The sequence below is a fragment of the Notamacropus eugenii genome, chromosome 2 (genome assembly GCF_028372415.1).
Source record: "Notamacropus eugenii isolate mMacEug1 chromosome 2, mMacEug1.pri_v2, whole genome shotgun sequence".
In the NCBI taxonomy this organism is placed as follows: Eukaryota; Metazoa; Chordata; class Mammalia; order Diprotodontia; family Macropodidae; genus Notamacropus; species Notamacropus eugenii.
In genome coordinates, this window is record NC_092873.1 from 269,218,780 (window position 1) to 269,246,707 (window position 27,928).

General features: G+C 42.5%; 1 protein-coding gene across 2 annotated transcripts in view; it reads right to left on the reverse strand.

The window, feature by feature from the left end:
• The window catches only part of ABCA4 (ATP binding cassette subfamily A member 4), a 200,937-nt gene that overhangs the window by 133,524 nt on the left and 39,485 nt on the right, over positions 1 to 27,928 (reverse strand). The window contains exons 3-7 of one of the 2 annotated variants that reach the window (XM_072644042.1): positions 27,221 to 27,314; positions 25,680 to 25,821; positions 24,181 to 24,324; positions 13,769 to 13,892; positions 9,808 to 10,005 (exon numbers count right to left, since the gene is read on the reverse strand). In XM_072644042.1, the coding sequence (XP_072500143.1) occupies positions 9,808 to 10,005; positions 13,769 to 13,892; positions 24,181 to 24,324; positions 25,680 to 25,821; positions 27,221 to 27,314 (702 nt within the window). Of the gene's footprint in view, positions 1 to 9,807; positions 10,006 to 13,768; positions 13,893 to 24,180; positions 24,325 to 25,679; positions 25,822 to 27,220; positions 27,315 to 27,928 lie in introns of those variants that run through there. The other variant, XM_072644041.1, reaches the window with a different exon arrangement.

Below are 27,928 nucleotides of genomic sequence, written 5' to 3' on the forward strand. Positions count from 1 at the left end.
TCTCTCTCTCTCTCTTTCTCTCTCTCTCTTCTTCCTTCTTCCCTTTATTCTCTCATCCTTTCTTTTTTCCTTCTTCCCTCTTTCCTTTCTTTTCTTCCTCCTTTTTTCCTCCCTCCTTCCCTTGCTTTTTTTTCTCTTCCTTCTTTTTTCTTTTTTAATGCATAGCACAGCACTTGGTACAGAGTAGTTACTTAATATAAATGCTTGTTAACTAACTGATTAATTGCCTTGTTTTTAAAAGTTAATGATGTGATCTGCTGCATCCTGGTATATACTCTATTTACAAAATCACTTATTTGTTCCTCCTTTCACTGATTGGAAAATGCTTTTGCCTTCCAGTTCTTGGATTTTCTCAGGTGAAGATACCAGAATACATTCTACTATTCCACCCCTTTATCTGTCCTATCTCTTTGAAATAAAGGATATTCACTCTGCCTCTGCCATGAAATCCAATTCAATTCAATAAACATCTACTAAGTGCCTACTATGTGCCAGGCACTGTGACTTTGGGCAAGTCACAACTTCTCAGGGCCTCAGTTTACTCCTCTGTAAAATGAAAGTGTGGGATTAGATGTCCCCCAGGATCATTTCATGTTCAAATCTCTGGTCCTATGAGTAAATATGATGCCTGCTCCATAAGGCAAGAAATTCCCTTCCATGGGTTTCTGAGCATGTTTCTCACCAGGAACTTAAGAAAATCCTTCTGCGGTTAGTGAAGACCAAATGCAAACTGAAGAGGGCCATATTGTCAAACTAGATTTGATCTGAACAACAGAGACCTGAGGCAGAAGTCTGTCTTTGCCGCCTTGGCAAGTTCTTCCCCTCTCTGGGCCTCAGTACCCTTAGAATCCCTTTCTGGCTCTTGACAGGGTGGGGGCTGCTCAATGAGCCGGGAACAGCTTATCACGGAATAATCCATCTCCCTCACTTTGAATGCTTTCCTGTGAGCCAAGACCACTGGTTCACAGGGAAATGAGGAAATCACAGATTCTCGGCCATAGTCCAACTGAAGGGAGGCATCTGTGCCCCGTAAGGAAAAAGGTTACGAAAATAGGCCTCAGGGAGTATGTGCATTTTTGTCATTTCCCTTTCATTACTCATCTTCGTGAGCCTGGCTCAGGTCTCTGTTCAGCCCTCAGACACCTTGTGCACTTCCAGGCAGGCTGGCTCCAGCTCCTTACCCTAAGAAAGTGTCTACTGAAGCTCTCAGGAAACAAGCTCTTTGAAGATGAATGGCAGGTATTTGGGGTTGTTATTTTCTGAAAACAGGCCACTAGGAAACTTACATTTCCATGGTCATTTAAGGTTTACAAAGCACTTTCCTTCCAACTACGTTGTGAGACAGGTATTAGAGTATGAGGTGTGGATGCGGTTTACATATGAAATTTCAAGTTGGGCAATCCCCCCTCTGAAAGCTTACCTCCCTGGATACATTCCAAGGGTCTGTAACTTAGAGTCAGATTGTTTCGGACATCAAGGTTAAGTGGCTTTCTCACAAAGCCACTAAGTCTGAGAGGGAGGGCTTGAGCACAAGTCAGCCCTCTATCTACTATGTCCTGACAGCTCATTTGCCTTTATTTAAATTGTATTGATGCCGTTGTCTTTGCACCCGAGTTATTTTTCCGAGCTACCGCCACCAGTCCCTACTCCCAAACCATGCCCAAGGTAGCCTTATCTTGTAACAAAGAAAAACAGTTCAACAAAACTAACACTGTGACTATATCTGACTGCAACAGCACATTCCCCATCACTCCAAAGAAAGGAAGTCCATTTCCTCTCTCTTCTCTGGGGTTAAGATTGGTCATTCCAATTATTCATGTTCATTGAAATGATGAGAAAACTGAAGCTTAGAAAACTAAACCAATCTGCCCAAACTCACATTCTATTTAAATTTTCTCCTTAGCATTTGTTGTTACCCTTAGTCTTTTTCAGTCATATCTGACTCTTCATGACCCCATCTGGGTTTTCTGGGCAGATACTGGAATGATTTGCTTTATTCTTCTCCAGCTCATTTTAGAGATAAGGAAACCAGCAGAGTTAAGTGACTTGCCCAGGATCACCTAGCCAGCAAGTGTCCGAGGACAGATTTGAATTCAAGAAAATGAGTCCTCCTGATTTTAGGTCCAGTGCTCTAATGACTACATCATCTAGCTGCCCTAGATTCTTCTTAAGATCTCAGTTTGAACTGCCTGACCCCCAAGTCCAGGACTCTTTCTAATATATTCTTCAATATTGGAGACTATATTCTAATATGCTCTCCCAGAAATCTTACTCACGCAAACAAATCTAAAATTAAAGCAATTAGGTTAAAAAAACCCCACAATAATCACAAGTTCTACTCATCTAGGAGGAAGTTACAAGCTTTTGGAGCTGAATTTCTGAAGGAGACATCTATCTCGACTCTTGGGCATGGCAGTTCCAAGTTAAACAGTCCATGACTTTGAGAGATGTGGTCTCTTCTGTACTCACAGAAGAGTTCAAAAGTGATGGGATTAAGTTAACCTTCTAAAAGATGTCATTTTCTGCCTCTCTCCCTCAAAAGAGAAACTGAGATCAAGCCCTTTTCTACTACTTGTGTGGGCACAACTCATTTGGGCTTGGACCTGTTGCTCCAGGGAAGCCAGCTTTATCTGGGAGGGAAGTGTGTTGCTGGGTAACCAGGAGGACTGCAGATTTGAGGAATGTTTGTTAGGACCTGACAGCAGTTAAGTGTCAGATGAAAAGAGAGGAAACCAGCTGCAGTGGTGAGGGGGCAACAAACAGGGACAATCTGAGTACTGGGAAATGCGTCATGAGAAGAGAATTTAGACTCAGTCATTTTACTCAGGGGCAATAACAACAAAAAGGCCAATCTGTCCTTCCAGGAGAGGCCACAGAGACAAGCTGTTTCCCAAAGGCTTAGGGGAACAGAGTCTCTTTGACTCACCAGGGTGGGCATGTGAACAGACTGGCCACATGACGCTCTCAGACTCCAGTGAAAATGGGCAATGGGGCCTTTGACTCTTTGTAGGAACTTGAGTTCTGCTATGTGTCGTTTGTGGGAACCAGCATGTGGGTCCAACTGTGGCTGCTGACAGGAGGTCATAGGATCATAGCAGAGCTGGAGGGCTTCAGAAATCATCTAGTACAACCCCTTTCTTTTACAGTTAAGGAAACTGAGACCCAGGGAGAATTATCCAGAGTCACCCAGAGAGCTCAGTCAGGTCCTTGGACTGACTCCTTTTCTATTGCTCCTTTCACTGTATCCCACCATTCCTCCTAATCTAAGTTTCAGGAGCTTGCAGGGATCTTCTCTGCATCTATAAAATTTAGGTGTGGTGTGGGGAAAAATCTTCTAGCCATGAGAGTTATGTCAAAGTGGAATGGACTGCCTTGGGGGGGTCAGGGCTTTCCCTTCATGGGAGGTCTTTGGGCAAAAGCTGTACCATCACTTGCAGGGGATATTGGAGGAAATTCTTCACCAGGTAAGAGCTGGATTAGATGGCCTCAGAGGTTCCTTCCAAGTCTGAGAGTCTCTCAGGAAGCATCTCTGGCTTCTTTAAAAGCTTAGCTCAGATGCTACATCCTACCTGAGTTATTTTATGTGTGTGTGTGTGTGTGTGTGTGTGTATGTGTATGCACACATCTATCTATATTTAGATCTTTGTACACAGATGTGTATATTGTTACGTTTCATGTGTGTATATCTATCCTATAAATGTATACATTTATGTGTATACATGTACATATATTATACATGAAAGGCAACTAGATGGTGTAGTAGATAGAATGCTCAACTTGCAGTCAAGAAGACCTTTGTTCAAATCCTGCCTCAGACACCAGCTATGACCCTGGGCAAATACTGAATATTTGATTTGAGCCAATCCTTGAAGGAAATGAGGGATTCCTTTTTTTTTGGGGGGGAGGACGGGGGACTGAATGCAATCTGTGTTAAGTGACTTGTGCAGGGTCACACAGATAGTAAGTGTCTAAGGTCAGATTTGAAATCAGGTCCTCTTGCCTCCAGGGCTGATGCTCTATCCATTGTACCACCTAGCTCCCCTAAAACTAGAGATTCTAAGAGGTCAAGTAGAGGAGGGAGAGCATTCCAGGTAGAGAGGAGGTCACAGAGGAGGAGAGAGGATGCTGAATTCACAGGCACCAGCAGATATGACATTTTGGTGTGAGGGGGAATAAACCCTCAATCAAGGAGCTGACATTCTGGGGGATGCCACATGGAAAGCAAAAATTTTTTTTAAAAAAGTAAATTAAAGATGATTTGAGGAGGGAGAGACTCAGTAGGGCCTTGATAATTTTTGGAAACTCTTGGCTGAACTGGATCACCTTCTCTAGAATGACCTCCCTACTGCCTCATTTCTAGCCCAGAGGTGGCCACCTTCTGAACTTGACATGGAAGCATAAAAAGGGTGGGGGTGAGGGAAATATTTGTGTTCTATCTTTCCTCTGCTTATTCCCAAAATGCCAGAAGCCTCAACTGGAGTTCTGTACCCTCCTTAGACCTGTAGCTATGGTAAATGGTAAAAGGTTTAGAGAAGGGAGAAGCTAAAAGATAAGAAAGTCAAAACTATATGGAACCTCATTTCTAAATGCTGATGATTTGGGGCTTTTCCAATGGACTTCTGCTCTCCTTTTGCCCTTGACAAAAGTATTTCCTGAGAGGGACTTCAGATAGCTAGTTGAAATTTAACCAGCTCCAGTGACCTCCCAGAGGGCAGAGACTAGCTCTCAGTGGATAATCCACAAAGCCTTCCTTTTGGAGAACAGAAAATCCAAGAATTTGGAGGGGGGAGAAGAGGAGGAGATTTACTGATACTGTTGAGTATTTAAAGGTGCAGCCCCTTAGGGTTCCCACTTCTCAAACCTTTACTCCTTAGAGAACAAGGAGTCAGCAAAGAAGGGCAAAAATTAAGTCAGAAAAGCCCAAATTTAGAACCATGGAGTGGTGTATGGAAAGGAATGGAAGTTGAACTATACTAAAATATTTCTGAAAAGGGGTATGGGGGAGGGAGGAGAAACCATGAGCCAACCCCTCTGGGGAGACCAGATTCCCTGTATCAGCTCCTAGTGACTAGGGGGAGGGGAGGGGAAATTCAGGTTTCCCAGCAGTATGGCAGGTCTTGGCACCAAGCTCAGTTCCCCTGCTGAATTTCCACAAATAAACATTCAACACAGAAGGGACTGATTTGCTTCTCAGCAAGATTTCAAAGCTTCTCGACCATAACCCAAGAGCAAACAGGATGAATAGTCAGAAGGGGAAGGAGGAAGAAGGAGGGAAAGAGCCAGGGAGTGAGGAAGAAGAAAGAGGAGGAGAAGGTGGATGAGGAGGAGGAACAGACCCAGGGCCCAAACAGACAGGAATCATCCCAAACCCTTCACCCAAAATTAAAGTGAAACTTCTTTTAAAAAATTTTTTATGAGGTGAGAAAACAGTTTAGTTAGCTTTGGCAAGAAGCATCTTTCTTGCCCAACCCTGGAGCTCCTGCTTTCAGTGAGGAGTGGAAGTCCTCAAACACAGATGACTGACTTTCTCCCCTAATCTAGGTAACAAAGGAGATGGAGTACTGGACTGGGAGCCTGGAATACCTGGATTCAAATCTTGCTTGGGCAAATCACTTGAGGCACTGGAGTGACAGACAAAATGAAAACAGGAATGAGTAAAAACAAAGTAGTTTGGGGAACGGGATGCAAACAAGTGGAGATTCCCAGGTGGCCTTTGCTGGTGAAGTGCCTGAGAAAAGACTTGAATTCAAATTCTGCCTCACATTCTTACTAGCTCTGTGATCCTGGCTAAGTCATTTAATCTCTCAGTTTCCTCATGTGTAAAGTGGAGATAATTACAGCACCTCCCTCAAAGGGTTTTTGTGATCCAGTGAGAGGATGCATTGAAAGCACGTTGCAAGCCTTAAAGTGCTATGTAAATGCTAGCTAACAACAACTATGAGAATAGCAATGAGAATAAGAAACACACCAACCTAAGCCAAACCAGAAGGGAATCCTCAGACACAAACCAGTCCCATTTACTTTAGACCTCTCTCCATGGGCTGCCCACAGGACCTTACCCTCCCTGTTCCCTCGTGGGATCCCATAAGTTACTGTGTGCCTCATTTCCCCATCTATAAAGTGAAGGAGATGCACAAGATGACCTTTAAGGTCATCTTGCTTAGAGAACTTAAGGGAAGAAGGTTTGGAGAACAATCTCACTGATATTGAAGGGAAGGGCCACTCCCAATGAGAGCTGAAAACAAAGGAAAGCTGGTTTCAGTGGGTCCCTTTCCTCCTGTCTAACCCTAATACTTTGGGCCTCTGATGCTGGCACTGGGCTCAGAACTCTAGCTGGCAGGTACCCCCAGCGGTTTAACAAGATTCTCTTTCTTTAAAAGAATTTTTTTAGAAGAAGCACTAACTTGGCCTTTAATAAAAACCATTGCTGTGTCTGTGTGTGAGAAAGAGCAAGCATAAACAGAAGCCCCAGCTATCTCTGAATTGGAGGCTTCCAAAGAATGAGTGACTCTGTGTTCCAATAAACATGGCAGCCTGCCAACCAGCTGCAATAACAGCCCTGTTCCAAAAAGAGGTTCTCTCCCCCTGATGGTAGCACCCAGCTAGGCCTGCAAGGGTAAGCCAAGGCCCCCGGTGCCCTGCTGCCCTGGCCCCCACAGAGGCTCCAACTGCTGCTGGGTCTTGCTGGCTTATCTCTTCTCTCCCATGCCTTTGTTTGTTTGGGGTATGTGCTTTTGTGTACTTGGTCATCCAACTCAGCTGAGGAAGAATTAAAAAGAGGTCCTCGTTGGTGGCTCACAACGTCCAAAGCGGCCACCCCAGATTCCTCAGATGGAAGCACTCATTTTGGAAGCACCAGGAGAGTAGAGGGTCGGTTCTCACCTTCTTCCAGAAGCTGGGTGTCTTGGGAAGTTGGTTTGCACAATCCAGGAGCCAGGAAAAGGGAGGAGGTGAAGTAATACTAGTATTTATTATTATTGTTACTATTATTATGGCTGGAATTAATATAGCACCTTCAGATTTTCAAAGCACACCACATATACCATCTCACTTGTCCCTCACAACAACCTTGGGAGGCAAGTACTACTATTATCCTCATTTTACAGATGAGGAAACTGAGGCTGAGAGAGGTTCAATGATTTGCTCAGGGTCACACAGCGAGGAAGTATCTGAGGGAGGGTTCAAACTCAGGTCTGCCTGACTCCATGTCCAATACTCCAAAGCTATGCTACTTAAGCGAAAGAAATGCTATCTCCCATAGTCCCATATTCTATTTGGAGCCAAGGAAATAAACCTTCTCTGTCCACAGAAAGTGAAATTCCATCCTTTATTTGATTCTGTCCTGAGCCAGCCCACCTCCCAGGTCCTTCCAGATCCAAACAGTGCTGAAAAGAGCCTCTCTGAGAGCAGAGTCTGCTTCATTCTCCTCTTGGGGTCTCCCTGCTTGGCCTAGTACAGGCTTCGTAAGGGGTTGCTTCAGAAGTGTTTGTCAAAATGAGCTAAATGCTTGTAACCAAGAGGAAAGGCCTGGAGCGACAAGGGTTTTAGTGAAATTCAAATCAGAGCTTTTATCAAGTGCCTACTATGTGCTCGGCACTCCGGTAGGCTGAAGTGAAGAGGTGCAGGGGCAGACAAATCCTAAAATGAAGCAGCCCCTGCTGTTAGGTCCTCATATTCTACTGGATGTTGCTGTTGTTGTTGTTGGGTGTGTGTGTGTGTGTGTGTGTGTGTGTGTGTGTGTGTGTGTGTGTGTGTGTGTGTGTGTGTGTGTGTGTGTGTGTTTAAAGAATGTTAATCTTGCTTTTTAAGGTGGGATGGGAGAAAATTTCTGGGAACTCAAAGAGCAGAGGTCTCTTACTAAAAAAAAAAGGAGGAGGTGCAAAAGATCTAAATACTTATCAAAGTTTCTCCACAAAAGATTCTGTCTTAATCCAATTCAATTCAATTGAATAAGCATTACTAAAGTGTCTACTCAGTTCTAGGTACTGGGCTGGGACATAATCCCTACTCTCAAGGAATTTCCATTCTTAAAACATAATAAACAGCAAAATTATAGTAAATATTGCGGCACCACTTATAAATATACAATGGGGGGGACATCCATACACATACACATGCACACGCGCACACACACACACTCATTCACTTCCAAGCTAGTATAGACATTCTCTGACTATTCCCTGCCATCCACAGTATTCTTTTTATTAACTGATGAGCTGAAGCTCCAGGGATATACCAGAGAGACCACTGCCACCTCTCAGGCCTCTTTTTCCCTCTTCCCTTGAGACTTAAGGATGAATTCCTGATACTGTCCCCCACAGCTGGCCAAGTCAGTGGTCTAGGATGGGATCACCTCCTGTCTGTGCCTCCTTTCCTTTTGCAAAGGGCTTTGATCTTGAAAGACAGCAGCTCTTTTGGACCAGCCACAGCTGAGGCAGCAGCTGGACATTGCCTCCCTCCATTCTCATCCCTGCCAACACACACTTCAACAAGAGGAAAAGAGTAGCTCATAGAGAGCCACTATCAAAAGAAAGGGCCCACTTGGTATAAACAGGCTGGGCTTGGGGGAGGTAAGGTAAAATTCTTGCAAAGCCAAGAGCTATTTACAAATATCCCAGTGAACCTGGAATATTAGCCTTACAAAAGATGATTCTTTATTGCTTAGCATTCTCTTTCTGTATGGGAATGAAAATGTGTGTTCAATACTTTATTTGTGTTTGTATTCTGGATGTCTTTTGGACTTTCTCCCATCCTTGCTTGGGAGAACCCCGCGGACTAGGGCCAAGGAAAAGATTGTTCCTTGGGAATCTGAGATGGAGATGGAATGGATGAACTGGGATCACAGTTGTCCCTATTGAGGAGGCAGGGAACCCTATAGTAATGTACTTAGGAAAAATGGAAAGGGCGGAACAAGGAGAGGAACTGCTGAAGGTTTCAGGCCCTTTGGTCTCCTGAGGTCTACCAGGGCCTACTCTGCTAGAATATTGTCAATCTCAGCAGCAAAGGCTTGAATCCAAGTCTTCCTGGTTCCAAAGGCACTTCTATTGCAAAGCATTATTTTCTTAGGAATTCTAAAATGTTGTGTAAATGTGGGCATGGTTATTATTCTTATCATTTTTACTATTTAAAGGCAACATGGCACAGTGGATAGACAGCTGGCCTCAGAACCAGGAAGACCTGGGTTCAAGTTATGCCTGTGATACGTACTCTGGGTCATTTAAACTCTAAGGACACTAGGCAACTCTAAGATTACAAATTGCAGACAAGTTGTTGGTTTGCATTGGGAAGGAATTTCTAACTGAGAATTCCCTACACAGATAAAAATCAAAGGTCTGGAAACAACAAAAATCTATATGTTATTATTCATATAATCATGGATATAACACTGGAAGGGACCTCTGAAGTCATCTAGTTCAGCTCCCTTAATTTATATAGGACAAAATTGAGGCCTTGAAAAATTAGGTGACTTGTTCAAAGTCATACAGGTAGTGAGTGACAGAGCCAACATTTGAACCCAGACCCCTAACTGACTCTAGCATTCTTTCCATTGCACCCTATTCATTCAGGTTTTCTTATACATAGGTATAACCACTCATGTAACTTTGGCTTTCCACAGAATGTAGCTAAAGAAGAAATATAATAAATGACTTCTAAAGGCTTATTCTTGCCTCATAAGTCCATGATTTTGTGTTGACTCACCATCCTGGAGAAGACATTCCATGAGTGTTCATCCAGAAAACTGGCTCCATGCCCTCCAGCCCTGGGGATGATTCCTCCAGGGGGGCACCAGCCAAGTCATTCACTTACCAGCTGAAAGAGCTTAAAGAAGTCCACGTTAGAATACAGGGCATCTTCCACCCACTGCAGACTGCCTTGGGACAAGGGGCACATGGCTCTCTGGACAGTTTGAGCTCCTCGTCGCTGGCTGAAGATGATGAATCGGTTTAGCAGGGCTTCACTGCACGCAATGTCTTTCAGCATCAAGTCTGGGACCCCATAGGCAAACTGTAGACAAAAATAGCATATCCCCTTTAGGATTCAAAGGCTTCTCTCCTTCTTATCCCAAGGGAGGGAACCTTAGCATCACTTGAAGCAAGGGATGGAGACCACTCTGGGTCAAGGGATTACCTTAGCACAGCAGCTGGGGTAGCACTTTTTGGGACCAGAACTCCTGGCCTCTAAGGAACCAAGTTCCAGTCAAACTCCCAAACAGATGAATTACTTTGCAAAATTCAGATGAGATATGGTAATTCCCATCTGTTTAGTCACTCATGTACTTCACAGTTTGCCCATGGTCACATACTGTAAGGACCCCTTGGCTCCTGAACTTTACCTAGGAAACCTGCCCACCCAGTACAAGCTATCAAAAATGAGAATCATCCTGGCCAAAGTGGGAAACCAGGCCACTTATAAGTGAGGTCACAGGGTCACAGGCAGTATTTTGTATCAGTCTGGGCTACTTACTATGCCAAGGGGCTGTGACTAGGTTTGTTTTCTTTTTCCTCTGTGTTCTAATCCTTAGATGATCTTCCAGCTGAGAGAGTGGATATAAGAGCCCTTTAAATAGGACCTTGGGAGTGGAATCTAATAATGAGTATTAAGGGATTAAGGCCCTGCTTTTGATGATGAACAAATAGGCCAGGATGGTCAAGGAGGTAACAGAGCTACTAGAGCTAGAATAAAATCCATACTTAAGAGATCTCAAGAATGAAAAGGAAATGACTGAAAAACAGGATTAAAGAAGAGAGGACTGACACAGAGAAATTAAGATAGAGATAAGTGGCCCAGGGTCATATGCACATATGGGTGAGGACAGTGGAAGGGAAGAAGAAATCCTAGTTTGGAGCCACACTGGAGTTTTCATTTGTGTTTAGAACTTCCAGTGTGGACATACTTTCCACAGAGGCAGATTGATAGCTCCTTTGTAACTTGGGGTCTAAGAGAGTTGCCTTTGGCCACTAAGAGGCTATGGGATTTGCCCAGGGCCACACAGTTGGCATGTGCCAGAGGCTGGACTTGAACTGGGGTAGAACTGACACTAAAGCTGGCCCTCTCTCCATGACCCTAAGCTGCCTCTTACATTAAACCCAACCCCTGGTGTGGGACAGATGTGAAGAGAGCTCTTGTATGTGTCAAGTTGACCATAAGCTTTCCTTAAGCTCCTGAGCTTGTCAGGTAAGCTGGAGCCCAGGATGCTGGGACCCGATGCCTTATTCTTTCCACATGAACTGTTTTCAGACCCTAAAGCCTGCAGGGACTGGGGCTCCAAATATAATTGGTGTTGTTGGAGGGGAATCAGAAAGAAATTTCTGCAAAGTTTCTCTCATTATCTCTAGCTGCCTTTTATTACCAACTAGAAGCCAGCATGCACATTTCCAGGATTTCAGTTTTATGAGCCACAGACAGCAAAGAGGAAAATGAGCAATCAGTGTTGACACATTCTTCCCCCTTACCCCCACCCCAAAGCAACAGGGGGCCTTAGGCCTCATTCTGAGTCTCCCATGGGGCAGGGTTGCATTCCAGTTGGAGGGCTAGCCCAAGAAGGACAGCACATTCAGGCGCAGTTGGCACCAGGATGCCCTGGACTGACAAGCCGTCTCAAGAATGGCCTGACTTATAGGACCCTTTGTCCTGTTTCTGTGAACACCTGGCTCAGAGACAGTCAGAGAGAGAGGCCTGCATTTATTTGTAAAGTGAGGGGAAAGGACTCTATGGCTTCTGAGGTCCCTTATACCTCTATATTCATGATCTTATGACTCCAAAAAATGTGAGGCAAATCATGGACAGAATGCTGGATGTCAGGAAGACCTGACTGGAAGGGCTAAAATCTCTCCTAGGGCATTCACTACCTACATGACTCTGGGCAAGTCACTCCATCTCAGTCTCAGTTTCCTCATCTGCAAAATGAGGGAGTTACGCTAGATGGTCTCTGAGGTCTCTTCCAGCTAGCCCTTAAATCTATGACCTATGAACCTGAGGCCCAAGGAGTGACTCACCCTAGGTGATATAAGTAGGAAATGTTAAGAGATGGAATTTGAATCCAGGTCCATTGAGTCCCAAGCCAGTGTTCTTACCATGAAACCACTCTGAAAGTTCTTACCACCTCTGAGTAGACACTGGGAGGAATGGGTTAGGAAGCTTCTAGTCACAGTCCTTAGAGATGGAAAAATTGAATAGGACTGTACAGTGGAAGACCTGATATAAGGTTGAGCTGTCCAAGGCCTTAGCTAAGGGGGGCTTACAGATCTCATAAACATTCAGTTTCATCATTCCTCATTTGCCCCATCATTGTCTATTTTGTTTTTCTTTGTAATCTTTCTCTACTGCTTCACTGTGACATGAAAGTGACCATGAGCTCTGGAGAGCAACGTGTGTGTAGCAAAAGCTTATTCAAGTCCTACCAACTTGGAGAGACTTCCAGTCAAGCCCAGTGCAGAGATGAAGGCTTGTTCCAGGAGGCACACCAAGTAAATATTGGTGAGCTTCAATACCAGGTTGACTGTGGGCTGCTTCTGAATAAGTTTTGCAGTCACAGAAGCTTAAGAGACAATTGACCAAATAATATAAGATATCAGATTTCTTGTGATGCTCAGATTATAGGGCTAGAGCTGGCCATCTTGACCATCCCCCTTAATTTACAGATGAGGCAGCAGAGGTGAGAGGGCAGGGACACATGGCTAGTAATGACTTACTTGGGATTGGAACTCAAGTCTTTCTGACTCCAAATTCACTACCTTATGCACCCTACCATCTTTCCTCTCATTCATAATATAATTTATAACATAAATATTACAAGTTTATCACTCATTATATAAATAGCATATACACACACATAGAGCTAGGCTAGGCACTATGCACAATTATTCTAACAGACCTAGGTCCTGCCTTCAGTGAGCATATGAACCAACAGGAAACAACAAAATAGGATAGATTTTGGTCAAGGAGAAATTGGCCAAAATAACAAAAGATTCATTGCCATCTGAAAAGATGGAAAAAGGGCCAGATCTCCTGTGAATGAATTATAGGGAAATGTAAAGAAGACTTGCGTAGGCTTAGGAGACATGGAGGAATTACAATCGTCTTGAAGAAGGGAGTACCTTTACGTATGAATGAAGATCTAGGTGGCACAGTGGATGGACACAAGGCCTGAAGTCAGGAATGCTCATCTTCCTGAGTTCAAATACAGCCTTAGACACTTCCTAGATGTGTGACCCTGGGCAAGTCACCAACCCTGTTCGCCTCAGTTTCCTCATTGGTAAAATGAGCTGGAGAAGGAAATGGCCAACCACTCCAGTATCTCTGCCAAGAACAGCCCAGCTAGGGGCGCAGTCAGACACAACGGCAACAACTGAACAGCATCAGGGCACAGAGCTACCAGAAGGAGCCTCTGGAAACACAGAGGAAAGGACACTTCATTTTGGTATTCAGAGCTAAGGGTTGAACCCTTGTTATCTTGTCCCATTGTGCTTTTTTGAATGTTAAACACTAACCCTGACCTCTGACAGGTAAGAAGGCTAAGCAAGGCAAAGTGCCCTCCTCTCTACCTTTCCCAGGCATTCCCCCTCCTTGGGCTCTTCTCTTGGTACCCTGATCCAAACGAGTAAGTGAAGTCATTGCCATACTGTTCTCATCCCCCTCCTCCAAAGGACAAAGACAAATTCCCCCCCCCCCCCCATTATTCACATAATGGGTGATGGGGCTGGGAATATCCACACACCCAAAGACACATGCCCAGTTGTAACACCCTCACTGCACTCAAGTTCCCCACCTGCTCAGGACGGACTTGGGAGTTCATCAGAAGATAGACCACAGAGTCAGGCAAACCAAATGTGTGCACCAGGAAGTGTGTCAGTGTCTCCTCGTCTCTTAAGATGTCCTTGATTCGGATACCTCTTCCTGTATATCAAGGAGAAAAAAGAAGGGTAAAAATAGAATATAAGCTCCTCAAGGGCAGAGTCAATCTCACTTTTGTAATCCTCACAGGGAATAACAGTCACTTATAACGAAACGTCGATTTTCACAAGTCCTGGAGGGAGGGCAATGGGGGAAAAGAACCCCCAAGGGAAAGAAAAAGAAGTAGATACTACAGAAGTCACACTTCACTGATTCTGTCTCCTCATCTCACTCAGCTGTTACACATCAGCCAGTTGGAAATGCAGTAAACGCTCAATAAATGAATAAATACACGCTTCTTGATTGGTCAATCAATGATAAGGCCAAGTAGAATTAGGAGAGGTTAGAAGAATTCATTTAAGTTTTCCAAACTTGAACTCTCTTGGGGGTTCCTGCTATTGAAACTCTTCAGTCTTTGCTGACTATCTGACCCACTGAGGTAGGCAACCAGAAGAAGAATAGTAGTGAGAGAAATTTGTGATGTATTAGATAGGGTGCTGGACTTGGAGTCAGGATCTGAGTTTGAATCCATTTGAGATACTAGCTGTGTGTCCCTGGGCAAGTCACTTCTCTGTGAATTCCTCATCTATTAAATGAGGGGGTTGGACTTGGTGACTTCTAAAGACCTTGCCTACTCCAAATCTATGATTCTCTGACCTTAGGAAAGGTATGATGTGTTCAGGCATTCTCTGTCTAAGAAACAGATCCTAAAATGCTCATTTAAACATTTACACAAGCTGAGCATTTCTTCTCTAGAATTTCTTTTTGGATATTTACACTAAGAGCTATCACTAAAGGAAGATTTGAATTAAGATGGAAAAGCACTACAGATATGGAATGTCTTCTGCTGCTGATAGACCCTTGGCAAGATAGCAAAATCAGACAAGTTTGTCTTTAGAAGCTGCCAGTCTCTTCTGCTTTTTCTTCCCTTGGTGGCCACATTGTCCCCACTTCTTCTAGGATCCATCATAAACTGTTCTTAGGAAAGCATGCAAAATAAATTCAATATAAAGTACAAATGATTCTCACTTGAAGGATATGTGATTTTCACTGCTTGGCACAGATACGTAACCAGGGCAAGGTCATATGAGCTTTGTGCCTCGGCATAAAATTTAGAGGGTATCCAAGACACTGTCTAGAGATGAGTTTCCCCAAGGCAGTGATTCAGCCCTGCCCATGTGGTAGCCTCAACTTGGTGGCTGAATTTTAAATTAACCTTTTTTCCCTTTTGCCCCTTTAGATTTGCCCCAAGCAAAGTATTTATTGGTATTTTACACTTTGGCCCTAATGCTCTTTTCACCAAGGCAGACCACAAGCCTTCTTCAACTTGTGAATTATTATCAAGGAAAGATTCATCACCCTGCTGCTAATTTGTTGAGGACCCTCTGGGAATTTAGCTAAGTTAGACTTATCCTTAGATAACTGAGTCTACCTGAAGCCTTTACAACTTGCTAACAATGATAAGAGTTAAAATTTAGATAGCTCTTTAAGTTTTAAAAACCACTTTATATACATTATCTTTCAATTCTCACAATACCTTCTGTGAAATAGCTATTAAATTATCATCTTCATTTTACGTTAGAGGAAATTGAGTTTGAGACAGAATGAGTGACTTACCCAGGGTCACATCACCAGTAAGTGTTGGTGATGGGATTCAAACTCAGGGCTTCCTGAATCCAAGCACTCTATCCACCACCATACCACCTAGCTGCTGCTAGTAGGACCCTCTAGAGCTCAAATACTACTATCACTGAAGCCAGGCTTCCTCATGGAGGAAGAGTTCAGTGGAGGTGAACGATTCATAAGAGCTTAAACAGTTACCCCTCTTTGGATATTTGGATATTGGCATACACCAGGGATCAAAGATTTTATTCAGCTAAAGGAATAAAGTCTATCAGCAAAATTCCAGTCAATAGCCAGAAAGTATGGGATGTTTTTATGGGATGTGGAGCAGTAGGGCCTCCCAGGCTCTCAAAGTCCTACCACAAAGCCCTTTCATCCTCTCCTCCCAACCTCCCATCAATGTGGGTTTGGTTTGGAAAGCAGTTTGTGGCCTGAGGTTTTCTAAGGCTATGAAGTGGTCTGAGAAAGCAGTACAAATACAGGAAGGCTTTGGGTTGGGTGGTTACCGCACATCTGATTGCCTGGGCAGAACTCTTAAATACTGCCTCCTCTGTCAAATGCCCCATTCAGCCTAGGACCACCTCCCTCCACAGCCACTCCAGAATACTTGTATTTTACTAGACAGCTTAGAGGAAGGAAGGAAGGAAGGAAGAAAGGAAGGAAGGAAGGAAGGAAGGAAGACTAAGTGTTGTGAGATTATTTCTTCAATACCTGTATTAGACAGAAGTTAGACAATAGGCAATAAGAATGTTGGGATTAGGATCATCTGGATTTCCAATTAATTTTTAATCTTTTTTCCACTATCCTTTGCTGAATGTAAGTTTTTTGCAGTATAATCTGCAAAAGGATACATTTAATATTTCTGTCTTTCTACATTTGATTTTGAGGTCTTGAGGAAGTAAGGAAAGAAGGAAGGAGGAGAAAGAAGGAAAAAGGAAAAAAGGGAAAGAAAAAAATAAATAAATATTATTAAGTGCCTACTATATGCCATTTACCATGTTAGGTGCTTTATAAATATTGTCTCATTTGGTCCTCAAAACAACCCTGGGAGGTAAGTGCTATTATTATCCCCATTTTATAGAATGTCTGCCTCAGTCTGTAAAATGGGGATAATACACTGCACCATGCCTTCTCAGTGCTTGGCACCAAGCCTGCCTGCTGTTGGCTTTGTGTTTTAAGGACTCAACTTTTATTTTAAAGTACTTTATGCAAATGAAATCTGATGATCATTTCTTCTTTAACTGGATTGAACAGAAGTTAGACAGTAACCAATAAGAATGCTGGGATTAGGGTCATCTGGGTTTCCAATTAATTTTTAATCTTTTTTTCCACTGCCCTCTGCTGAATGTAATTTTTACTGAAATATGATCTGAAAAGGGTACATTTACTTTTTCTGAATTTCTAAATTTAATTTTGAGGTTTTCATGCCCTAAAACATGGTCAATTTTTGTGAAGGTGTCATGTACTGCTGGGAAAAAGGTATATTCTTTTCTATTCCCATTCAATTTTCTCCAAAGGTGTGTCTGTCACACCTAAATTTTCTAAAATTCTATTCACCTCCTTAGTTTCTTTCTTGCTTATTTTTCAGTTGGATTTATTGAGTTCTGCAAATGGACAGTTGAGGTCCCCCAATAGTATAGTTTTGTTGTGTATTTCTTCCTGTAACTCACTTAACTTCTCCTTTTAGAATTTGGATGCCACTTGGTTTATTATTGATATTATTTCATTGTCTATGGTAACTTTTAGCAAGATGTAGTTTCCTTCCTTATCTCGTTTAATTAGATCTATTTTTGCTGTTGCTTTGTCAGAGATCAGGACTGCTACCCCCGCCTTTTATTTACTTCAGCTGAAGCATAGTAGATTCTGTTCCAGCCCCTTACCCTTACTCTGTGTGTACTCTGTTTCAAGTGTGTTTCTTTAAACAACATATTGTAGAATTCTGGTTTTTGATCTACTCTGCTATCTTCTTCTGTTTTATGGGAAAGTTCATCTCATTCCCAGTTATGATTACTATGTATTTCCCTCCCTCCTGTTCTTCTTCCTCTTTTTCCTCTCTCTCCTTTCACCCTTTCCCTCCTTAACAGTGTTTTGCTTCTGTCTATTGCTTCCCCTGATCTGCCCTCCCTTCCATTAGTTCCCAATCCACCTACTTAATCTCCTCCCCTCCTACTTTCCTGTCTGGTAAGATAGATTTCTATATTCAACTGATTGTGTATATTATTCTCTCTTTGAGCCAATTCTGATGAGAGTAAGGTTCAAGGGATGCTCATAGTCCACCCCACCCCCATCTTCCCCTCTACTGTAATAGGTCTTTCACCCCTCATCATGTGAAATAATTTACCCTGTTCTACCTCTCCCTTCCTTCTGCACCCAGTGCACTCCTTTTCTTCATCCCTTAATTTTGTTGTCATTCCCTCCAATTCACCTTATACCCTTACCCTCTGTCAATATGTACTCCTCTATTAGTGGTACAATTCTTAAGAAGTACAAGTATCATCTTCCAGTGCAGGAATGTAAGTAGTTTACCCCTATTGAATCCCTTATGTTTTCTTTTTACTTTTTACCTTGCTATGTTTTTCTTCAGTCTTGATAGTGAAGGTCAATTCTTTGATCAGCTCCGGTCTTCTCCTTAGGAAAGCTTGAAGTCGTTCTATTTCATTGAATGACCATTTTTTCCCTTGAAGCATTATGCTTAATTTCACTGGGCAGGTGACCCCTTTGCTTTCCAGAATATCATGTTCTATAACCGTCAGTGTTTTTAGGTTGCAGCTGCTAATTCCTGTGTAATCTTGATTGTGGCTCCCCAATATTGGAATTGTTTCTTTCTCTCCACTTGCAAAATTTTTTCCTTTACCTGATAGTTCTGAAATTTGCAATAATGTTCCTTGGAGTTTTCTTTTGGGGATCTCTTTCCTGAGGTGATGGGTAGATTTTTCAATGTCTATTTTGCCCTCTAGTTCCAGGACATTAGGGAAGTTTTCCTTGATAATTCCTTGAAAGATGTTGTTCAGTTCTTTCTTTTGATTATGGCTTTCAGATAGTAAAATGATTCTGACATTGTCTTTCCTGGATCTATTTTCCAGGTCAGTTGTTTTTCCAGTAAGGTATTTTGCATTTTCTCCTATTTTTTCATTCTTTTGAGTTTGTTTGATTGATTCTTGATGTCTCATAGAGTCATTAGCTTCCACTTGCCAAATTCAATTTTTAAGGAATTATTTAATTCCTCAATTAGCTTTTGTACTTCTTTTTCCAATTCTACTTTTTAAGGAATTATTTTCTTTTTCCAAGTTGTTGATTCTTTTTTTCATAACTCTCTGGCATCACTTTCATTTCTTTCTCCATTTTTCTTCTACCTCTTTTATTTGCTTTTTGAGTTCCTTTTTGAGCTCTTCTATGAGTTTTTTCTGGGCTTGAGACCACTTCCCATTTTTCTTTGGGGCTTTACCTGCAGGTGTTTTGATACTGTTTTCCTCATGTGAGTTTGTCTTGATCTTTCCTGTCACCATAATAACTTTCTATGGTCAGATTCTTTTGTTGTTTCTTGCTCATCTTTTGGGGGCTTTTTCCCTTTAAATTTGAGCTTTGCTCTTGCGGAAGAAGGGGCATTGACCCAAGCTTCTTGTGCCAAGGTCTACAGGCCCAGGGGCTGCACTGACAGGGTACGGGGGTGGCTGGTGCTGCTAGAGGCCATAGGATTTTGGGAGCTTACCTGGTTGGTCAGCCAGAGTCACAGTGCTACTGTCTAGCATAAGCTGAGGTCCATGAGGAGTCCCTAGATTGGCCTCAGCCTGTTTGCCCAGGGCAATACTGAAGCATGTGGCAGGTCCTGGTCCATCTGGTCTTGTGTTGAGGCCCACAGGGAACCCCTGCATTGGCATCTTCCCATTTGTTTAGGTACCTGCAACTCTGGCATTAGTTGCTACCTGTTTGCCTGGGGCTACACTGTAGTTTGTCGGGGTACCAGAGCTGGCATCTGCCAGTTCCCCTGGCTATGTTGAGGCATATGAGGGATTGTGGTGTTGGCATCTGCCTGCTCCACCACACTGGGCCTCAGGATCAGCCCCTGGTTTGCTGAGGCAAACCTTGCTACTGACTTGCTGGGACACTTCCTGTCCTGGACTGCACACCCTTTTACCTGAGAGAGACAGACATTTTCTGCAGACCTGCAAGTTTCTTGGGCTACAGGATTGTTTCAGCCCATCTTTTCCTGGTTCTGCTATTCTAGAACTTATTGGGGATGCTATTTTAAGGTTGTTTGGAGGTGAATATGGGAGAATCAAGGCTTACTCTTTACTCCTGCTTACTCCGCCATCTTGGCTTCCAGAAGTACTCTTTCTATGGTACCATTGTGTCTTGCCAGGTGAGTAACAGTCATGTATGAGTTGGACTAGATGGCCACTGAAGTCCCTTCCAAACCTCAAAAATTCTGTGATTTGTATTTCTCCTGCCCAACTAGATTGTGAGTTCTCTGAAGGTGAGGGCGATAGTTTCTGTTTCTCTTTTGGCCCCACTAGACAGTGCTAAGAACACAGTCAATGCCTGATCACTTGACTTGAGGATCAGGACACAGGTTGTATCACACAACCCCACCCCCTACCCAGTCTCACTCATTAAATCTTAGTTCTAACAACAAAAAGAATATGGCTCACATTTATATTGGTGATAAGACTTACAAAGTTCTTTCCTCACTATACTGTGAAGTATTATTGTATTTTTATACTACCTGCCTGCCTCATGGGGAGCAGAAATCAATCTGTAAACTTTTTGTGAAGGAGTACTCTAGAAATAAGAATTTCTGGGATCACAGATTTTTAGAGCTAGAAGGAACCTGAGAAGTAATCTATTACAGAATGATAGCTGAGAAACAAACAAAACAAACCCAAAAAACCTAGGCAGCCCTCTAGTCCAAAACAGACCTGAATAAGAATCTCCATTGTAACATACTCCATCTTCCCACCCAAATGGTCATCCAACCTCTGAGAGGCAACACACCACCTCCCAAAGCAGCAAATTCTATTTCTGGATAGGTGTCATTAGTGAGAAGTTTTCCCTGATATCAAGTGAAATGTGCCTTTGTGTATTTCCACCTACCACTTCTGGTTCTGCTTCTAGAGGCAAGTAGGATAAATTTGATCCAGTGGTTTTCAACTGAGATTCACAGAGCCCTTCTGCCCCCCAACCCCAATGGTCTACAGATAAGATTTCTGGGTATCTGTGAACATGGATGGGAAAAAATGCATCTTTATTTTCAGTAACCTCTAAAACTTAGCATTTCCTTCAATCGTGATTTTTTCTAAAAGCACATTATTCTAAAAGAGAGATCCATACACTTCACCAGATTGCCAAAGAGGTCTCCCATGACACAGGAAAAAAAGATGAAGAACCCCTAATCTAATAGCCCTTGAAATGCTGGAAGACAGCGACTATCTCCCTTTCCCCAGTCTCTCTTCTCTATGTTGAAGATTGCCATTTCCTCCAACTGATTCTTACATGACAGTAAATCCCTTCACTATAGTGGTTGCCCTCCTCTGGACACTCTATAGCTTATCCATGTCCTTCTAGAACTGAACCCAATACTCTAGAATTTGTTTTGACCAGGGCAGGGTACAAAGACTCCTTATTTCTGGAAGCTATGCTTCCTTTAATGCAAACAGATGAGACTGAATAAGGAGAAATCCAGGCTGAGGGAGATGGACAGGATGGAAGTTAGTCAGGCCCTTGGAACTCAGCCTTGTCAGGGCCTTCCATACCTTTACTACCACCCAGTTGGCTGGGCTGCTGATTTTGCCACTTGTCTCCATAAGCCTCAGTGGAAAGGGGCAGGACTCAGATTCATCAACAGTCATCCATCTGAGTAGATGAGGGAAGATCCCCTTCCCCTCCCCAAGCTGAGAGTCTGTCCCTACCCCCTCTGCCTCCCTAACCCCCGCCCCGAGAGTATGAGAGGGGGCTGATACCAGACAGAGGTTTAACCAGAGTTTTGAGGGAGAAATGTGACCTGGGGGGCCTGAAAACAAAATAAATTTGGTTTAAAATGTCGTTCTTCTTGTTTCCTTTCCTGCTGAAGGTCAGGGGGCCAGCAGGTGGGGATGAGGGAGGTAAAATGGGAAGGGAAGTGGGGAGGAAGGTGACTGAGAGCAGAAGGCTCTGGTTTGACTAAGGGATGTTTCCAAACTTAGGTGGGAGGATGGGTCTCCTGCAGAAGACTGAGAGCCCAGAGAGCTTGCTTGGTGGGAAAAGGGGGAGCTCATGGTTGTGCACTTTTAGCCTTAATCCTCCCCTGCAGAGAATGCTGTAAGGCAGGTTTGCTATGAAAGCAAAATGCTGCCTGGCTCCAACCAGTAACTGACTTTCCCAGGGGAAACTGACAAAAGAAAAAGCTATACTTTGGAAGGACTAACTCTTCTCCCCTCACATCACATAGTCCAGGGTTCATTATGAGCAATAGGGCTTTGTCTTCAGGGTGCCAGGCATGGATCTGAACAATTCTGGGAACGTCCTGACTCGTCCTCTCCTTCCCATCTCCTGCCTCCTGCAGCCTTGAGATTTGGTGATATGCAGATCTGGGGGTACAGATGAGTGCTAGGAAGCCCCAAGTGGTCCAGGTGGGACTCTGCTTTTCTAGGACACCCCAACAATTAATAAGTGTTTAGAGCAGAGTGAACTTAGAGATCATCTAGTCCAATCCCCCATCTTCTAAGTGAAGAAACAGAGGCTTAGGGAGGTGAGATGATTTGCCCAAGGTCAGATAGATGGGCAGTGCTGGGACATGAACTCAAATACTCTGATTCCAAATTCAGTCCTCTTTCTATGACTATGGCTACATTAACCTTAGGGTAATTTGTTTCATACCTCAGTGACTGGAAGGAGCTATCTGTTCCCCAGCTCAGAATCCATCTTTGTCTCCCACCGGTTTAGTCAAATCTTGAAAAGTTCTCACTTGGACCAAGCTTTGCCCTAGAGAACAGAAGCTTCATATCCCTCTCTTCCTTGCAGGGATGGGAGACTGTGAGTATGAAACATTGCATGTACTGCCGAACTCACAAGCTGGTATTTTGATTCTTTGAAACGAGTCAATGTGTAAAGGAGAGGGGAGTGGTATGCTTAGGAATAGAAGAGACATAAAAACTAAAGATACTGATAATTCTTTGAAATCCTCATTTAACCAGTATAAATAGTGTAAAATAAAAATAAAATCAAAATAAAAGATAGTGTAAAATATCTTATTTTGAGCTTCCTGCTTAATGCAGCCTAAATTTGACAGATACATCATTCTTATTTTAGTCTTTGTTTCTTCAGCACCTGACACATAGTGAATACCTTAAAAAATGTTTTTTGAATGGGATGGGATGGGATGGGATGGGATGGAATGGAATAGAATGGAACTTTATGGCTTTCCCTAGATTGGGAGTTGGAGGATTGGGTTTTAATCCATTTGTACTATTGACTTTCTGCCTAAGGTCTGCAACAAATACTTCTCACAGTGCCTACAATTTTCCCTCCATCAATAAGGCAGATATTCCAGTGCCAGCTGCTAGCTACTGCTTATGTCATGAAATGTCCATATTGATAAGAATCCTTCAAACATTTCTGATTGCTATAACTTCTCTATGATCCAGAATGGTCAGGCATGTGATATTCTGGTTTATCAAACATTCTGTTTTAATACATCACCACATACATCTCAGAGTTGACATGAAATACTCACACACTCATAGGAGTATTGTTCTAGAGGTGTGGGGAACTGCAGAGGTCATTTCGTCCAAACCTTTCATTTTATAAATGAAGAAACTGAGGCCCAGAGAAGTTATGATTTGCTCAAGGTTAAACAAGTAGTAACCATCAGAGGTATAACTTACACCCAGATCCTCTGACTCCAAGACCAATACTAGAGTGTTTTGATTATAATATCATAAAAATCTTTCTGTTATGAAAAGTCCTGCCTCCTCAGGGATGGAGGATGGCTCTGGTTTCTCCAGTGTCATGGTAGCTCTATGGGGATCTGTTCAAAGATGGGCCTAGCTAAGTAAGCTCTCGAAGGTTCTTCAGCAGCTTGGCTACAGAGCATTAATTTGCAGGCCCAATAACTCAGGTAGACTGTCTCCTAAAGTGTAGAGCAATGATTCTTAGTGCTATGCTTATATCATATTCAGTCTGATGAAACCTGTAAACCCCTCTAAGAATAATGTTTCTCAATGTATAAAATAAAATACATTTGATTACAAAGGAAACTAGTCAAGTTACAATACAGCTATCAATAAATTAAAAAAACAAGTTTATAGACCACTCTCAGTTAAGAACCCTTGGCACAGAAGCTTCGTCATCTATGTAAGTGAACAAAATAACTATATCAAATTCTAGTCCCTCGAAGCTAAAAATTCTTAATATAAATTATATGGAACTCAGTGTAGTCCATTGGTAGCTCAGAGAAGAGGAAAAACAGGAGAAATAGAAGAGAAAACAACACAGGAAAAAGAACAGAGGTACTGTGAACAATAGTTTTCACCAGTTTGGAAGAAGCCAGATGAAATAAAAAGCCTGCCCAAGCAGAACTGGGGCACTACTCCACCTGACCCTACGCAACAAGCCCAAGATGGAGTGCCTACTCCATAACAGTATTAGAATTCATGCAGGAAGACTGGCAGCTCCACGACCACCCTCAACTTGCCTGCAATCCTCTCGGGGTGAGTCCTGAGAGTCTCCATTAGCTGGGATAACATACGTAACTCGCTCCACATCTGGCCAAGGAGTTTGCTTTCTGGGGCATTTATCAGGAGTTCTTGAACATCTTGGTAGACTCTTGCCAAGCTAGAGATTAAGGAGAAAGCTGTGTTAATAAAGATTTCTTTTGATGTTAATTATTTCCTCAATAACAACAACAGCTTGTATTTGAAACAGGTCCTCCCTTATTTGTCCCGGAAACATCCTGGGAGCAACATTCATCACCATCATCATTATTACTGTTGTTCTTATTATTCACATCTGGGAACAGCTACAGAAAGGGATCTTCTAGTCTAGCTATTCCATCCATGCTGATAAATGAATGACTGGGGATGTGTGGCCCACATGCCTACAGTTGGGCCTTCATTAGTGAGCCAAGATCGACTGGACTATTCAAGAATTCATGTTCTTAATTTGAATAATTTTTTTAAAATTCAAACTACTTCCATTCAGAAAGGTCTATTTTAATTTTATTTGACAAAGGTTCCTGATAAGAATTCCACTCAAGCTATGAACATCTTCTGAGACATTTTTTTGCCACTCCCTTTTCATTGAGGCACTTGTCCTAGTTGTGCATGAAGAGACTAGTGGGTCTTAATATTTTAAATATAAACACCTTTGGGAAAAAGAGAAGTTCATTCTCATTTTTCCACTGTCTCCTCTATAAAAAGAGGCTTAACTCAGGATGTCAGAGCATGTCTGAGAATGAAAGGCTCCCCACCTTCACTTCCCACCCCAGACAATCATATAAATCAAATAGTTTTCTTTTTCCTCTAGATATGTTCACCTGCCAGGGATATCAGAGAGAGGAATCTATGTTTCAAATGACAGTATTGGTCTAGAAACAGGGGGTCTTCATCAAGGATGGGTGAGCTTGTTTTTAAGGTTTGATAACAACTTCAGTGTCATTGTTTCCTTTGTAATTCTACGTATTTTAAGGCATTTAAAAACATTATTCTGGAAGGGTCCATAGGCTTCACCAGACAGCCAAAGGGGCCCAGGATATAAAACAAGGTTAAGAACTCCTGATCTAGACCCCTGACAGGTCACCCAGTTCTGGTTCTTGACACTATCAGGCTCTTTGTTGTTCAGCCATTCAGTTGTGTGTGACTTCATGACACTGTGAACCACAGTACATCAGGATTGTCCTTGAATAAAGATACTGGAGTAGATTACCATTTCCTTCTGTTAGGAGTTCTTGGGCACAAGCACCTGACTAATATAAAATGTTAAGAAGTCCATAAATTCAGAGGCCATCTAGTTAAAAATCCGCTTAAACTTACAGATGAGGAAACTGAGGCCCAGAGTGATAATGGCTCGAGTTTTTGTCTGGCTGGCTCATATCAAGCTGAAAAAGACCTGCTCTGATCCTCAGTTTTTTTCCTTCCTGATCTCCATCCCCAATCTGAACATATTAGGGGCTGGGGTCTCATGGTACTTACATGGAGTTGTTATAGTTTGACACGATGCCAGGCGATTCTCCCTGAGTAGGGCTCTGGAAACAAGGATTGTTCACATTGCAAAAAATCCCTTGGAGCCAGGGCAGCAGTCCAGCTGACGGCATTGCCTTGTTGGGGAAATGGCCTTCAGGATGGAAAATCCAAACAAACAGAAAATCAGCCATTGAGACTTAGGGGGATAGAGCTGGTCATTTGGACATAAGAACTAAAGTGTCACCCCTCTGGGTCTTATAAGATAAGGGGCCCTATGAGGGTGAGCTGAAGAGGTCATATCTGGAATCCATATTTACCCAAAGCATTAAGTGCAGAAATAGAAAGTCGAAACCTATGACCAAAAAGGTACTGAGCAAGGACTCAAGAAGACCTGCCATCATTTTTGAGTCTTTCAAACACATGTGCCTTGTTTTCAAGGTATAATAATAATAATAATATTAATAATAATACAGCTGGGTAGGTACAGTGGATGGAGAACTGGGCCTAGGGTCAGGAAGACCTGAGCTTAAATCTAGCCATGGACACTGTGTGACTTGGGTAAATCACTTTACCTCCGTTTGCCTCAGTTTCCTCAACTGTAAATGGGGATAATATAACATAAGGATCAAATGAGATAATAATTAATTGTATAGATAATAACTGTAAAAGCACAGTGCCTGCCATACAGTATTACATAAATGTTAGCTGTTATGAATATTCTTAATATTATAACTAATAATAATACTAGTCAAAATAGCTGGCATTTCTATAGTGCTTTAAGGTTTACAAAGTGATTTGTAAATATCATATCACAAGAAACCTCCAAGGTAGGTGCTGTTATCCCCATGTTAGAGACAAGAGAAACTGAGTCAGATAGCTGTCAAGTGACTTGCCCAGGGTCATACAGTTAGTAAGTATCTGGAATAAAGCAATCTTCCAGGCTACAAACCAAGAGGCTACATTAATGAAGATCTCCAGAGAGTAGCACCATATGCCCAGGCAACAGAAAAGATGCTTTAAAATGTTCAGCAGGAAGCCACTGATCCCCAGATAAATATTGACTTTTAAGCAGATATTGATATATTTCCCTGGTTCCACATAATACAAATCTCCTAAGTTTGTTCTCCAAATATTCAGACACTTCACTCATAATTTGTATGTTCTAAAAACAAAATCTGCGAATCTAGTTAGAAACAAAGAACTCCCAAATGCTTCAATTAGTTTATATGTACATAAAAAGCAGAGATTAAAAAAAAAAAAACGGTTCAGGTACCTTACACTATATGCACAAACATAAAGTAAGCAAAAAGTCAATAAGGAGGACAGAAGAACGCCCCCACAGATGTTTTCTGATTTTGATTTCACGATCAGGATAGATGAACAAAGGAATGAATGCATGAATGGTATGCATGCATGATCACTCGCTATGTGCCAAGTTCTGTGCTAGGCACTGGGGACACCAATACAAAAATTAAACAATGCCTGCTTTGAAGGACATTCTGATAGAGGGAGACAACATATACTACCCAAAGCTAAACCCAAATCCTTACATTCATGCTGGCTGTAGAGTGGGTTGGCATTCCTTAGCCAGATCAGGACAATGAATAAAGACAAAGGCCACACAAGTTCCACAACAAAACGAATCTGATAACGAAGCAAAGATAGAGAAAAAAAATCAAAGGGAGAATTGGGAACACACACAAGATTATAAAAAACCCACTTAGAATCAGCCCTCCCAGTATGATGATTCTGTGCTAGAAGATGGGTTAAAAGAATGAAACCAGCATGAAACTGTCACAAGAAATAATATGATTTCTGTCTAGGACTTTGGCAAGTGTGCTGACCATCATGGTAACCAAAGAAGTGCTAGAGTAAGGATCAGGGGACCTAGGTTGGAAACCCAGCTCTGACCCTCACTTACTGTGTGACCCTGGGCAGTTCACTTGACAGTCCTCTTTAAGTATCTGTTTCCTCATCTGTAAAGTGAACAGAACAATAGTTCTGGTACTGCTCTCTGTACCAGGGCTATTCAAAAGAAAGCACTTTTCAAATATTTTATAAGTATAATATAAACGTTATTTTTAATTAATAACTCCCCCATTTTTACCTTCTTCCTACTCTAAAAGAGGAGAAAGGGGATAGAAGATGAGATCTTTCAGGTCAAAAAATGGATTAGAATCAGAACTTTAGAACTGGAAGGAACCTTAGAGATCAACTCAAGTCACAGCAATTTGATTACAATTAAGATCTCCTAATAC